The sequence below is a fragment of the Malurus melanocephalus genome, unplaced genomic scaffold (assembly GCF_030028575.1).
Source record: "Malurus melanocephalus ecotype Western Australia unplaced genomic scaffold, MMel_1.1 scaffold_146, whole genome shotgun sequence".
In the NCBI taxonomy this organism is placed as follows: domain Eukaryota; kingdom Metazoa; phylum Chordata; class Aves; order Passeriformes; family Maluridae; genus Malurus; species Malurus melanocephalus.
In genome coordinates this window covers 917326-932415 of record NW_026623378.1, presented here as the reverse complement: position 1 = coordinate 932415, position 15090 = coordinate 917326, and the positions used below count along the sequence as shown (strand labels likewise).

The 15090-nt window shown below is 44.7% G+C and overlaps 1 protein-coding gene across 2 annotated transcripts in view; it reads left to right on the top strand.

Annotated features, from left to right (window-relative positions):
* The window catches only part of SNCG (synuclein gamma), a 27207-nt gene extending 12117 nt beyond the window's left edge, over positions 1-15090 (top strand). For both annotated transcript variants that reach the window (XM_057371407.1, XM_057371408.1), the window contains 4 exons: positions 3955-3996; positions 4870-4997; positions 13259-13336; positions 14489-15090. In XM_057371407.1, coding sequence (XP_057227390.1) covers positions 3955-3996; positions 4870-4997; positions 13259-13336; positions 14489-14518 — 278 coding nt within the window. In that variant the 3' untranslated portion in view covers positions 14519-15090. The remainder of the gene's footprint in view (positions 1-3954; positions 3997-4869; positions 4998-13258; positions 13337-14488) is intronic.

The window sequence follows — 15090 nt, the reverse complement described above, 5'->3', positions numbered from 1 at the left end:
ATTTGTACATTACAAATTAATTATAAAATGTGTATGTAGCAGGTCTGGTAATGCCTTCYTCTTAAATTTTAAATACTTAATTATTGACATGGTGGAAATGAATGGATGTGACAGTACACATTTCAATTTGAAGCTGAACCACAAGAAAAAAGGTAAGCAGCATCTCTGTAAACAACTAAACTAACTGAAACACTAGTCTGCAAAATGTCACATGTGGGTGTCAGGTTGKGGCATCATTATTGCTCCACCTGCTTCCAGATTTGAGTTGTGTTGGGGTTATTCAGAATTTTTGTACATAATTCCYCACAGCTCTGTTCAGTCACGTTGTGCACCTCCATACTGTGACCTGGTTTTCATTGTTGCACAGCCAAGAGGTCTCTTTATGGGATTCTAACCTATTCAATAAAGTTTTATACAAGCCTGAAACTAAAAATTCTTGAAACCTTAATCTCTGAATGAGGATGAAATAAGGATCAAGATGAGGTTTAAGTGCCTTCTCCTTTTTTGGTTTGGTTTRTTGCTATACTGCCAGTTCCTGCCCTGTCATTCACAGGTCAGYGCTTTGCCTTGGCCTCACTCAGTTCCTGTTGGGACCTGGAGGAAGCTGAGCCCTTTGGGGAAAATTCAGGCTTTCACAGGCAGGAAAAGTAAAGGCCAGATGCTGATTAGCTCAGAAAATAGGGGTTTGTTTTAATAACCAGAGAAGGTGGAGGTGTGGTATGTTGGTCAAAACTGGAATGATTARTGTGTTGTTCATGCTGCCTTTTAACACTCTGTGCCACATAAAGAGTAAATCAAAGACCTGAACTGTTCTTTCATTGCTCCTTCCCTTGCAGAGCATTGCTCCTTCCCAGCAGCTCCATCGAGAGCATTAGGTGATGAAACTTGAATTTTTGGATGCTAGGAGAGAATAATACTGTGTAGAACCTTGAGGGTCTTTTTTTGAGAAGGTCAGGAAAGGGAGCAGAATCCCCAGGGCCTAGGATGGATGAAGCAGATTCCTGACTTTCATTTAGATATTTGTGTTAACTCATTGCTGACTCTCTAAGGAGGAATCCAAATGTCTGGGCACATCCACCATGTCTGGTGAGTCACTGCTGCTGCCTGGGAGAAGAAAAAAATGCTCACTCAGAGGCATCAGTSAGGAGTGAATAGTGTCACTGGGACACTGTGGCCACCTCGTTCCCCTCTGCTCCCTGCAGATTCAGCTCCCACAGCCCATGTCAGGGCAGCAGATGCCTCCCTCCTGTGTSCCTCCTGTGCTGCCCCTGCAGTGCGGTGCTCCTGCCCCACCACCGGCCCTGCTGAGCGGGTGGGGGAGAGCAGAGGGTGCACAAAAAGAGCACCCTTGGGGAAATCACAGACTGCTCTCCAAATCCTAACAGCCTCTGATTGCACCCAAGTGGTAAAGGATCCCTGCACACTTAGTGTGGATCCAGCATTTGGTTCAATGGGCTGTCTTTTTAAAATTGGTTTAAAAAGGGGTATAAGTGATGCTAAAGTTAATTAATGTAATGCAAAGCTGCATCAGAGTATTGAGTCATGAGTACTGTTCAATGCTATAGCTCAGGAAACCTCAAAACAGTGCACTACTGGCTTTGCAGAATGATTTTTGACCATGTGTGTCACCRAAAGCCCCAACTCACCGAGTTATGCGTAAACTAAGGGACTCCTGCAGAACTTAAAGCACATCAAAACACCCCTTTTTATCTAGGCCTTGTCCCAGTGCAAAGCACTCGGTCCCACCCTGGCGGTCCCAAGGCACTCACAGATGACTCACAGCACTCAGGAGGCATGAACTTCTAATTCTGTGTGCAAAGCCGCAGGCAAGGACTAATGAGTGAAATGAGATTGAGCATCAGGTGATTGCTTTCTGATTCAACAGATGCGGGTTGCTGGCAGCAGCGAGCGCCGGAAGGTCGGGTTTCGTGCGGTGCATAATGGATGGGAGCCTGAGTCATCGGGCGTGGCTCGGCTGGGAGGATGGGGCCAGCTCTGCCCAGGCTGCAGCAGTGACTCTTCCCAATGACATTGCTTCTGTCGCCAAATGGATTCGGATGCTTTTCTTCTCTTTGCATCCTTTCTGGAGTTATTTTCCATCAGTAAATAGAGCACCTACCGCTCCCCTCCCCCTGTAAAAGAATTGAACCCAGGTAGTCACCTGAAAAGTCTGGTAAAAAACATACAGAAGTAYACTCTTGTCTCACTAAGCGTGTTTACCACAAAACTGAAAGGCATGAAAGGCTGGTAGAGCAAATCATGTGCCTTACTTAACTATCAATTGTTCTTTGACCAAAAACCAGCAAAGGGCTAAGCTTGAGCATCTGTGTCTGATACAAGACAAGTTTGTATGTCAAATCAATATTGTGCCAGTCTTTTATTGGAATGGTATTGGGAGGGAAAACAAAGCAGGATGCAGTCTGAATTGAACTGGGTGTSTTTGGCCCATTCAGGGGCTCACATTCATGGTTTGGGACCTGCACCTGCTCTGCTCAAGGCTATGCTTCTGGACAGATTTGTGTATCGTGGGAACGGCAGTTCGCAGCAGTAACAAATAAAAGGTACAAAGATTTCATCTCTGGAGTTCTAACACAGKTTGGGAGGGTGGAGCGAAATGTTGAGGGCATATTTTAGTAGAACAGTTTTGTTCTGCCCCAGGCAAACATTGCAACCCCCAAAATAAATCAACAATCGAGAATTACATTCAATAATACGTAGCATGTATCAGGCAGAGCAGAGCTGGGCTGGACCTCTTGTTATCAGGGCACTGCACGTGTTTTGCTTTTCAGGCTGTTAATGCGAATTAGCTGTGGTTTGTAGCTGGTTTCTCYCACCACACCCACGGATGCTCCATTACCATGGGGGTCAAAAATCTGCCCGATTGTCCATTTTTATCCTTTTGACAGTTGGCCATAGCAATCCTTTTGTTGTATCAGTATGGGAAACTTAAAGAGAACTTGTATAGGTACMGATGATTTACAATACACAGTAAAGTGGGACTAGTGGAATATTTTGGCACATGTTTATTTAACTTCCAACAGAGATAAATTTGATCCTTTATTTTTTCTAATGTGTAAAGCACCTAGTTACAATGGGGGCTGCCCGTCTGCTATATGATTTAACTTATCTGCTGCAGTACCAAGTAGAAGGGATATATAGCTGGTCACTTCAAATGTGGAGTAAAATCACAGAGATTAATTATTCCTTAGGGCTATTTGTGTTGCAAACTGGATGCCTTCACATCCTGTTAGCTTTTCTGCACTGAGAACAGACAGATGAACTACAATGCAAGCATACATGTGGTGTACATTCATAATTTGATATAAACCCATCTGCTTTCTGTGTATTGTTGTGAGCATTTACAGCCTAGACTGAGGCACTGAGGGGGGAATCTAGTAAGCAGGTGTGTAGTAGGTGGCTGGTGGTTCTGCAAATTCAGTCTCAGGTTTCTCCAGAGTCTTTAAGTAATACAGAACGAGACTTTAAATGACCACTGCAGCCAGGTATCGTGCTGAAAGGCAGGGGAGAACCATGGATGCAACTCCATATCTTGCAAGACTGAGGTTGGTGAGATACTGCCAGGTGATTTTATTTACAGTCATTTTTACAATTAGCTGGAAGTTGATTTACCACYGCTTGACTGCTCATTTGGGAAATATTCCAGGGACAATTTTTCATATTCAGCATGGTATAATCAAGATTTTTTCAGGTCTAGGCATCTCCAGAGAATTTGCTGTTGAAGCTCTCCARCTCTCAGCACAAAGGTACTCATTGGCTTTATTGGGGAGGGAAGCTAGTCTCTTTTCTGGCTCTACAAACTATTTGTGTCTGAGCAGGAGGTACCAGCAGCCCCCCAGTCCACACTGCCCTTCCTAGGAGCAGGAAGCCATCTGTGTCCAGAAATCAGGGTSTTCTTTGCCAGGCAGCACTGATGGATTGTGTTTCCTTTCACAGGCACCAAAACCAAGGAGGGCGTAGTGCAAAGCGTGACCTCAGGTAAGAGCCCTGAGAGAGATGTGAAAATCTGCTTTTTTTAATTTGTTAGAGCTCTTGGGAAGGACATCACCCTGCCAAGTGGCAGATCTCTGTGAAACACCACCAATCTACCTGACTTTCCAGCTGATGAATGGWGGGTGCTTGCCAGGAGCGATGGTTCGGGGTCTGGCATTTGCAGTGGACACGGATGGGAGAAAATATTGAATCAGTAGAGCAGGCCAAAAAATTTAACAAAGGTTACTTGGCAGACTGGAATGATTCACAGCAATTTAGACATTTCACAATGTCAAGTGCACAGCCCAGCAGACAGAGAGGATTTACTTGCATCAGATACTGTCTGGCCAAGACCGTGGTCTTTGGGAGACTTCTGTCAGGCAGTCACAGAGTCAGGGACCAAAAGGGTTCCTTCTAGGATATCCCAGACTCCAAGATCCAAGGCAGAGCAGCCATATGGRCCACCCTGCAGGAAGATGAATGCATCCTTTCCCCAAAGAATTTCGTAACTRTTTCTTCRTTCTGCCAAGGGGCATTGAACCAAACAGAAGGTACCCAGGGAGAGGCCATGGACAGTTTGCAAYGCAAAATACCTTATTTACACTGTTKTCTCTTAGTATCTGACTGAATTTTTCATTCTCCWGTTGCCCACAAAGACTGACAGGCTGCAGTACTGCTCTCTGAGCAGCATTTTGTGTCAGACAAAAGTCATCACGTACATGATCTAAATTCAGACGTGATCTCATCGAAAAAATCCAGACAAGGACTGCACCAGGACTGATTTCTTCTTTTACACCAATAATTTTTTCATCCCAGGGAATTTGACAGCCTTCTGGTAGTGTCTAGCTTGCTGATTTTCTGCTTTTGTTGAAAATGCAGTTGCTGAGAAGACCAAAGAGCAGGCCAATGTGGTGGGAGAAGCTGTAGTAGCCAGCGTGAACACAGTGGCAAACAAGACTGTGGAAGGAGCAGAGACAATTGTGGCCACTACAGGAGTGGTAAAAAAGGTATGTTTATTTCTCCATGATGTACGAGACAGAAGAGCCTTTGCATTACACTTAAAGTACCTGCAAACATTTACAGTTGATGGTTTTACTTGTTTCATGAGAGGTTTTCAGCAGTATCTGCTTTTGTATAACAATAATATCATACAATGCCTAATATAGTCACAGAATCAATTAGTTTGGAAGGGACCTCTTGAGATCATCTAGTCCAACCCCCTTATGGCCAGAGAGAGAGGACTGTGTCCCACTGGCTTTTTGAATCTCCGCAGAAAGAGACTCCACAGTATCCCTGGGAAACCTGTGCTAGTGTTTGACCACCCTCAAAGGGAAAAAAGAGAATTGTTTTCTTCTGTTCAGATGGACACGTTAATCCCTTGATGCCTGTTTGTCTCTTGTCCCATCAGTGGGCGCTGCTGGCCAGAGMCTGGCTCTCCATTTTCTTATGACTGTAGAAAAGCATTCTTGCCAGGTGTTGAGCAGAGATGTGTCTGGGCTGCAGTGAGCATCTGGCCCGAGTGGGAGCTCTGGGATGTGCGGGTGGGAAGGCACAGGAGCCAGCCCTTGCCCTCACCCCTGTGCCGTGCTGGTGGGATGCACGGGCTCTCCCCGGCTGCTCCGGAGGCAGCAGAGGGCAGCAGCAATTCAGGCACAGCCCAGCTCCAACTTTGGAGCTGTGTTTTTTTCCTGCTGCTCTGCTTTGGGCTGGTTTGACAACAACCGAGTGCTTATTGATAAAGGCCGTGTGACCCGAATTGTGTACGGGTTAAGCCACATTCAGACAAGGCATCTTCTGTCCTCCAGCCTAATTTGACAAACGGGGCTGCTTCAAGGGAGAGGATTACGGGGCATGTGAAGGAGCAGAACAGCTCCTTAGCTGAAGGCAGTGTTGATCATTAGAGAAGATGCTTTGGTAACAAACAGCACTCATTTGTACAGCCCATGAGGCCAATCCTTGGCAGCTCTCTGGTAAACCCAGCTCTTTCCCCTCTTYAGAGAGTGTGATCAGTGCTGTTGACAGCCACATGAGCTTGATGAGTCACAACAGACCCAAACCCAGAATCAAAGCAAAGCCAGGCTGGCCGAAATTGTTTTAATTGTTCAGATAGTCGGCTGATTAATTTCCTGACCTGCACATAAACACATTGTGATGTGAAACAAAACTTCTACACAGCATATAAATCCTGAGAGAATAGCCTAACAAAAGAGGAGAACAGCAGCTACAAGTGACGCAAAATGTCCTCCTGAAAGCATGTGAAAAGGGCAGATACAYGAGTTCTGCTAAACCCTTGGGATAAATTTAATCTCTATTCCCACAGGGAGCAGCAGTTAGGCTGCAGGAGTGCAAACAGTGATTCCTAGTTCCATGGGGCCCCTCCTGCCTTTTGACTGWCCGTGGGGTGATTGACCCAGGAGAGTGAGGAATTTGCTGATGGTAGGAATCCCTGCTGCAGATATCGAACTGTCTCCCCTCCAGCAAGGACTGGGCGGCAGCAATCTTCTTCACCTTTCCTCCTAAGTGAGAGCCCTACCTCAAAAACTGACAGTTTACAGCTAATTTTAGAGCTTAAACCAGTGCAAGTTTTCCAGAGAGGTAAATCATTGAGCATCTGAACTGTCATTCTTCCATTGATGAACAACTGCTTAGAGTTAAAATGGAGATTGATTAAGAAATAAAAAATGAGGATGTGTCACATGCTAAAGGGCAGACTGAATGGAGCCAGGAAATTGCCTTGGGTAGAGCATCATGGTGTCATGCCAAACAGCAGAGGTGGGCAGCAGACTGCAAACACAAGGAGAAAAACAAGACAAATCACAGGAGAAAAGAAAATTCAGGAAAAATGTTTGTTTCTGTGAAAGTAGGTTTGTCTCTTCTACTGGTTTAGTTCAGTTTTGGAGTGAAAATCTTTTATTCACCCTCACCATAMTGTAGCATCTGGCTAGACACCTTTTGGATCCAGCTAGACACGGAAGATTGAGCTCCACATGCACACCGGGTGCATCCCCATTGCTAATGGATAACTGTCATGGAGCCAAAGCTGCTCCAGAGGGAGGGCCCTGGAAGGAGTACAAGGAGTTGTGCTGGGATCTCAGCACTGGCCGTTTTTTCTCCAGAATTGCTGCTATCATGTTGCACAATTTGCTAATGGAAATATATCCAGAGTTTGCCAATAGCAGCACCAGGCACCGTTAATGCATGTGGGAGACCCACTGGAGGTACTCTAAGAGTGATAAGGAATAGCTTTTAAATGTTTAAACAGAATACCCACTGCCATTATCTTGCAATCCTGGAATCATCACAAACATTTCAGCCCCTGAAGTCTGAGAGAGTTATTGCATCCAGTCCTGAGACTTGTTTGTGCTCCATACCATCCTCCTTTCTRATTGCAAAGAGTACTTGCCAACATCATATTTGGGTTTTCAGCAATCTCCGGTGTTGTTCCCTACTGACTTTATAGAGGGGCTGTTCAAGAGCCAGGGATCTGTGCTGCAGGTGACTCGGGGCTGGGACATGTCCCARCTGACCATGCCCAATGTTAATATCAGTTACAGAGAGCTTGTTGACATTTAATCTGTGTTTGACAGCTGTGGCAGGCACACACTAGGAAGGAGAAGGGAACTCTAAGGGTTTTGGGTTAAGTTTTGCTCGGGATAGCCGTGGGGTACTTGAGCTCTGCAGGTGGATCTGATAGTGACTTGGGCCATGGGAAAGAATTCAGCCCTTCGTTGCATCATGGCACTGAAATGTGGGCACTCTGGAACCCTGCTGCTCCTTACTATCCTTGGGGGCAGCACTCAGAGCCATGCAGAAGGAAACAGGGCTGAAGTAACTCTACACCTATGGAGGGGTGCCAAGCACCAGATGAGAGCAACCTTGACTAGTGCTGGCACTGCCTGATAGGGCTTTGGCACTGACCTGGTCACTGCTGAGTGCAAGAAAATATTGACTGATTTGTGGGAGTTTTAAAGTATTAACTAAAAAATCTATAAATTAAGATATTATAAACTCTCAGTGGTTTTTCTGATACAGAAAGGAATGAAACCCATCAGTAGTGTATTCTGTCTGTGGCTTTGCACCCATCCCCATCTCTGGGGTGGACACKAAGAGATTCCAGTTAGATAACCACCCACTAAATATCCCTGTCTTAGAAGAGAATTAATTCTTTGTCTGTATGACACAGCAGAGAGCTTGCTGCAATGCAGACACCACATGGCTGGGAACAAGCCCTGTACATGCACACGCTCTCAAAATGTCCCTCAGGGTTTGGAAYCATTTCCTCAGTAACTGATGCTTCCCCACACCCTCCACCTGGATCTTGCCTTTAGATCTATTTGTCCTGTCAGTGTTTATGATTTAGTTGTCAGCTCATGACTCTGTCACTTTGAATTGGGTCTGATCTTTTTTTTACTTCGCTCCATTAATTAAATGAGCAGTTGTCAGTTATGTGCAACCGCTGGGCGCGTTCTCTGCATCACAGCRTTTCTGTGCACCCAATCTGGCACACGTGGGCCTCACCCACACTGTGGCTCATCTCTTTCATAACAACTGCACATCTTGAATGTGGAAGGCTGATGTTCATGGCCTTATTTCCCTTCACTTACACCCTGTGATGCTGCYGACACGAAGGCAGTCTCACCAAAGGAATTAGAAGCAGAAACTGAGCGACCTCCCTGTTCAAGTCAAACTGGGATGGGCAAGTGCCACTAGGAGAGAGCAACCAAGGGTATCTGAGAAGCCACCAAGGGCAGAGCTGCTAAGCAGGAGGAGCAGGGAAATCAACAGCCAGACTACCTAACAATTAAGTGGAATAAGTAGTTGAAACTTCTCCCCCTTTGTATTCAAGCTTCATTGTGCTTAGTTGATGCAGTGATGCATGCCAGTGGTATCCTTCATGGAGCAGGGGAGACTGCAAAAGCAACGTGCAGTGGGGCACTCTGCCTACAGGCACTTTTTCTGTGCATCACTCTGTCTCATTAGTGCATCCAGGCAAACATTTTCCCATGCAAAATATCTGAGTTAGTGGCACTGGTGAAGCCTCAAAGCCTGCAAGACCATGGATGGGCTTCATGGCTCAAGACTGTTCCCCAGCAATCCTGTAGCACACGTTAAGTGTGTTGTTTGTATAAGCAGTCTTACGAAAATCTCAGAGAGTCTGGCTGTGAGCTGGATAAAAACCAAGCCACTCCAAAAGTCTACCTGGATTTGTAGGGTAAGACAGGAATCCTGCACGCCCATCTGTCTGTCCTGTTGGTGGGTCCTCTCACTTTAATCAAGGATTGATCCCTCAGTCAGAGCTGTCAGCATCGCTCTGAGCACACTCAGCCTGAAACCTCTCWAGAACAGCTCGTCCACAGGACCTGTCAGGCTGCCTCAGGGTTTCCAAGGGAGTGGTTTGGGGATCCTGCCAAGCTGCATCATGTTTGCTCCAAYACCCAAGGTCAAGAGCACTACAGGAGGCTGAACCTCTCCACCTTATGCAATTGATGTCCCATTGAGGGCTCTTAAATTTGTAGCAGATGAGGCTGCCAGTGAATTGGCTTTACAGCCTTAAAATGATGATAATAATGATAATAACAAAGAAATCCTGCTTGCCACTCAATTGGTTGAGTGTTGATAAATATATTCCAGCATTCCGATATTTGAACTGCTTTCTCTGTTATATAAGGAAAATAATAAGATTATATCCAAATATTTGGAGACAGCAACAAAACTCCTACTGCTCTATAAGGTAATATAGACAAAAAATCATAAATTCCACTTCATATATGGACTCAGCAGAACATACAACTCATTTGCTGAGGAGCTAAAAAAGGGAATTCCATAGAACTTGTGAAAATGAGAAATCAGAGGAATTAAATAGTATTTTTTTCAGTATTTCTGGGCTTTTAAAATCAGTTTTTAAAAAACTTATTAAAATATCTGAACCCAGAAGCCTATATACAGTCTATTTAAGATCTCTTAGCATTGTACAGGAATATTTTTATAAATGGCAGGTCTTAATTTGTTGAGTTTTTCATTAGTGATAGCTGAGCATGTACCTATGTTTTATAACCTCAACAAAGTACTGTATTTCATATATATAGATAATCTGTTGTGTATATATTCTACATAAAAATGTATTTTTAAACACACAGAATATTTTAAAAACTTGCATAGTATTTCTGGAAGGAATTTTAAGGTCTTATTTTTCACTTAACTAGCATGTTCAAGTACTTCAATTTTCTTTCCTCACTAGCAAAAAAAAAGATTCAAAATTTGTCCTCCCAAAAATAGAGGAAAATAGCCCATAGCAAACTAATTTTTTTTTCCATTTAAAATACTTTTTTCAAAGAAAATGTGTAATTTCTGAGGGGAAAAATTCAGCTCACCCTTTAAGAGCAGAAGGGTCATTACTAATTGCTCCGTGGTTTCAACATGTCTTTCCCTTAAAAACGTTATCCCTTTTAATGAGAAGATGAGCATTGACAGGAATGACAAAACTCTTGCTGTCCCCCAAGGAAGCTGGGTTTTCATCCCTTCTTTCTTGCCCAGCATTGTTCTGTGAGTCAGTGTTAGAGCTGGAATTGGTGCCCAGGAATTTCTGGCTCTTCACYCAAAGTGAAGACCCCTCCTCCACATGGTCCTCCCCTATAGATGGTCTTGCTGAGCAGTCACTGAAATCCCCAGCCAGCTAACACCCAGCTGAAGAATGCAGCCCTTCCTCATCTCCTGCTCCCTATTCTGGGCAGGGTGGAAGCACGTGAGAAAAAGGCTGTGAGGTGACATCCCTAACACGGCCTGACACCTCTTCATCCTGCTATTGTGCTGGTTCCTCCTATAGAGTTTAGAAACACCCTCCAGAAACTCAGTTGCTTCCCTTTCCAAAAATAGATGGTTGATTTTTAGCCTTCTGGAGCAGAGTCTTGGCAGAGAGCACAATCTAAGGGATCTCACAACAGCAYAATAGCTGAACAGGGATTCTCCAGCTCAGCCATTGCTCTTGGATACCATGTCCTCAGGGTGGTCCTGAGAAAGGTGTCCCTCTCCCAGGACTCTTTCTGCACCTACCAGAGCCCAGGAGCAACAGGTGGTCATACTCTGTGGAGTGCACTGCCCTGGTCCTTGTGTTCCTGTGAGCTGTTTCCCGATTTTCCCAATGCTGCTCAGCACTTCAGGCAGTTCCCTTTTACTGACCTTCACAATTTCACAGTAGCTGGTAAGTCCACCTGCAAAACATTATGAAACACCTGCTGCTGCAGCTATTGTCAGTGGTTTGCATTGGAGGTTTCTTTCCTTTCCACCTAACAGTCAAAAATCTGTGTGTAAAGCAATTTGAGTCTCTTTACCTGCTTTGGCCTAATGTGTGCTGTTGAGCTATAAGGTGTAGTCATTTTCACACAGCCCTATATGCAAAGTGTAGTGTAAATGCCAATGTAAAGTGCTTTAAAGCCAAATTTATGGATGAGCCTCCATAAATTGGGAGTAGTGAGCTGTTTGCTGGCAGCAGGAGAGCTGACTCATTTCAGAAAGGCTGTGCCCGAGCGGCTCCATCAGAGCATGGCCTCTCCTGGAGAGCTGCAGGYCTCCCTGCAGGATAAACTGGCTGCCATGACGTGCATTTGATGTCCTTTGKTTACCTGGGCTTGCTTACCACAGCTCAGGCTGGTACCAATGAGACTCACTCAGCCAACAGTGCAGTGCAAATTAAGAGTACGTTCCTAGGGAAAGGCAATCACACTGTGCTTCTCATCTGGAGACACCACCAGAGCATGGTGCTCTCCATAAACAGACTGATCTGGTCTCAGCAGGGAGATGAAGGGAATGCCTGCAGCTGTGACAGACATCACAACAGGGCTGCAGCTCGTACTTTGGCTATTTTCTGTCTTTGGTGGATTGATCTTATGGGAGTTTGCACGGAAAGCAAGAAGCCCGTACGTAGGACAAGCAGGTTGCAGTACTTCTACCTCCTGGCAAGCAGGTTGCAGTACTTCTACCTTCTGGCTCCCTTTGTTGCCACAAATGGATCTGAAGTTCAATATCCAGCTTAAATTTTCATGGGCTCTACCTTCTATCTTACGTAACTCCATCTACTTTTTCCTTTTTACTTCACATCACTTTTCTTCCTTCATTCAGTCCAAAAAGCAGCAGGGATCTTCTCCTACTGATGACAACAGCTGTTGCTGTACAGAAAAGAAAGGACATKTAAAAATGAAGAGTGGAGTTCCCCAAACCAACTGAGCATGAAGTTCTGTTTACAATCAGTTTGGCAGGGATATTTGATTMGCATTGCATCAACATCAGCACCAGACAAAGTGGTGGCCTTCTGTTTCCAGTATGTTGCAATTGATAACTCTGCCTTCCGATAATAATTATCTTCTGAAAGTTCTGCAGAATTTACTTTCCCTTTTCATAATACATGTGTGTCCAGTTCCCTCTGTGGTGTCCCTGAGTTCATGTGGAAAGAGAGTCATCCAGAAAAACTGCTGGGCATGTGTGCTCAAAGGGAACAGAGAACTTTGTCATTTCAGTTTAATTTCCTGGTGATTTGGGGCTGGGCTACAGAGGTCCTGCTATTTCTGCTTCCCCTACTCTCACTGACTGATTCCACAGAGGTGCATTTCTGCTTTCTGTCCATCCCCTATGCACATCCAGGATGGTCAGGATTTTGTCTTCTCTTCTCATGTAGCTAAATTGTGTTTAACACAATTGCCTGGTATTGCAACCTTTTCTTCTGTGAATAGGAAGGTAGCTGAAAGATACAGGCAAGTAGCTAAAAAAGCCCAAAATACTTAAGTAAATGCTTGGACTCAAACAAAAAGAAAAGCTTATCCTTTGATAATGATATTTTATCAGAAGTTTTAACACCATGGCAGTACTGCTGTATCTTTGATYAGCTTTWGTCACTGCARTTAKTACTTAGGKTAAGTAAGATAATGCAGGGAARGGGTTGRTATAGKCTTACTAYAGGCAAATTTATTTGTTYCTCCTAAATTTCTTCACACTGAAGSAGTCAAAATTCTGGTCTCAATGACAGAAAAATAATTGATTTTCTGTATGAAAAAGACCCTAAACCAGGCTCTAAGAAATTGAATTGGCATTTTCATAAATATCTGCTCTAACCAGCTGCGCAACAAAAACTGATTTCAAGGAGTATCTGCCATCYATTAAAGCTTCTATTTTGCTTGCGTGTGTAATGCTCGAGCCCATCTCGCAGAGTCTGGCTAAGATTAGGGCGATGACTCTGCATGTGGCAGCAAGGACAAACATCTTGCTTGTGACTTGGCAGGAGGACCTGGCAGCGCCGCAGCCGCCCGAGCAGCCCAGGCTGGAGGGAGAGGGAGCCCCGGCGAGCACCGGCGGAGAGGTGAGTGGTGCCATGGCCTGGCTGCCCCGGGCTCTCTGTGCCACACCTTGGCTCTTTCTGGGTTACTGCCTTCCCCCTGAGACAATCTCCCCTTTGCCTCCTGTGGTTGTAGCACTGCCATGCACTGTTCCTGTTTTCCAGATTACTGGACAAAATCCTGAGCTCATCAGTTCTTGCTTTTGTCACTTCCTTATCTCGGGAATTTTCCATGAACAACAAATGGGCAGATTGCAAACCACCGCCTGATTTGGGTTGATTTTGGGGTGTTAATGCTGCAAATGGACAGATTGCAAACCGCTGCCTGATTTGGGTTGATTTTGGGGTGTTAATGCTGTCCTAGGGTTCCATCAGCACATGGAATAGCTTCTTCCTGGTTGCAGTCGTGCTTTAGAAGAGATTCAGATAACAAGTTAGGTTTTTCTATAGATTTTTCCGTATTTAAATTAGTTAATTTAATTTTTGAATTGTTCTAGCTGCAATGTTCTTTTGAAGCCCAGGGTCAAGCATCAGTCTCTGGGCCAATTTCAGCTCTTGAACAAGGCTGATTTTTTTGTCCAACATGGACAATCGGGGCAAACACTTCTTACATGGTATTTCCTTTACAATTTCAGTGTTAAGGCCTTTGTCTGCCCCTTCCACAAGTATTGCATGTACCCAAACCCCACAGTATTCAGCCTTTCTGAAGCTCAGACAATTTTCATGGTCCCCAAAGCTCTCAAAAGTCTCACTTTGCACCTGCTACCCTCCACCAACCATCTTCCCCACTGCCCATCCCAGAAATGGGCCTCATAATCCCACTGGCTCCATCAGCAGTGCTGACGGCTGGCTGGGCCAGGGCAGGAGCAGACCTGGGGTCACAAAGCAGGACACTCCTGCCTGTGGCAGTCCTGCCTCACATTAGCTCGACTTCCACCACCTGTGAATTCACACCATCATTTCCCCCAGAGATCTGAGTTACAGCAGGAGTGTGGCTGGTTTCCAAAAGGAGTAGAGAATTCATTTATTTTTTGCACCACCTATGGTCCTCATTGCTTTGTAGCTGTTTATGGGKTTTTTTGTGGTGACTATCAGCATTGATTTTTCTCCTAGTTTTGTGTATATGTGTTTTCTACTGGGAATATTTACTTGTTTCTTATCTCTCTTCTCTCACAGGGTGAAATTGAAGGTGATTCATCAAGTTAGGCAATTCTACCTCAAAAGAGACCATTCCAAGAGCATACGTGGAATTATTAGCTGACACCACACCAAGAAAACCCCACTGTCCATAGACTAACTCCATTCAGCTCTGTAGTCTTTCACTTACCCATAAACCATACAATGTATGTGAGCCAGACTCCTCTAACTGTAAGTACAGTGCAGGTGTGTACTGGGCTGTGTGTCTTTCCCAGCCTCCCTCCTGGCCTCCCAGTTGCTTTGTATATTTTGGTTGGACTCACTAATCTGTGTCTCTCATCCATATGCACTAGCACTTGGGATCTCTAGGCATTGTRGAAATTTTTTTTTAACTAATAAAAGGTGTTTGAACACGTTTTTTGTTTTGTCAGTTTTGTTTGCGCATTTTAGGTGTGGATCCTTCCAAACTGATGCATTCTTCCCGTGAAAGTGTGGTATTAGGATACAGGGAACTCAAAACTGTAAGGGCCTTCAATCATATTTTAAGATATGAAGAGTTCTGAATAATTGYATTTCTGAAGTCAGTACTGTAGGTAGGTTGGCTTTCTGTCCTTCAGGGCGGAAAACCAAATATTTCACTT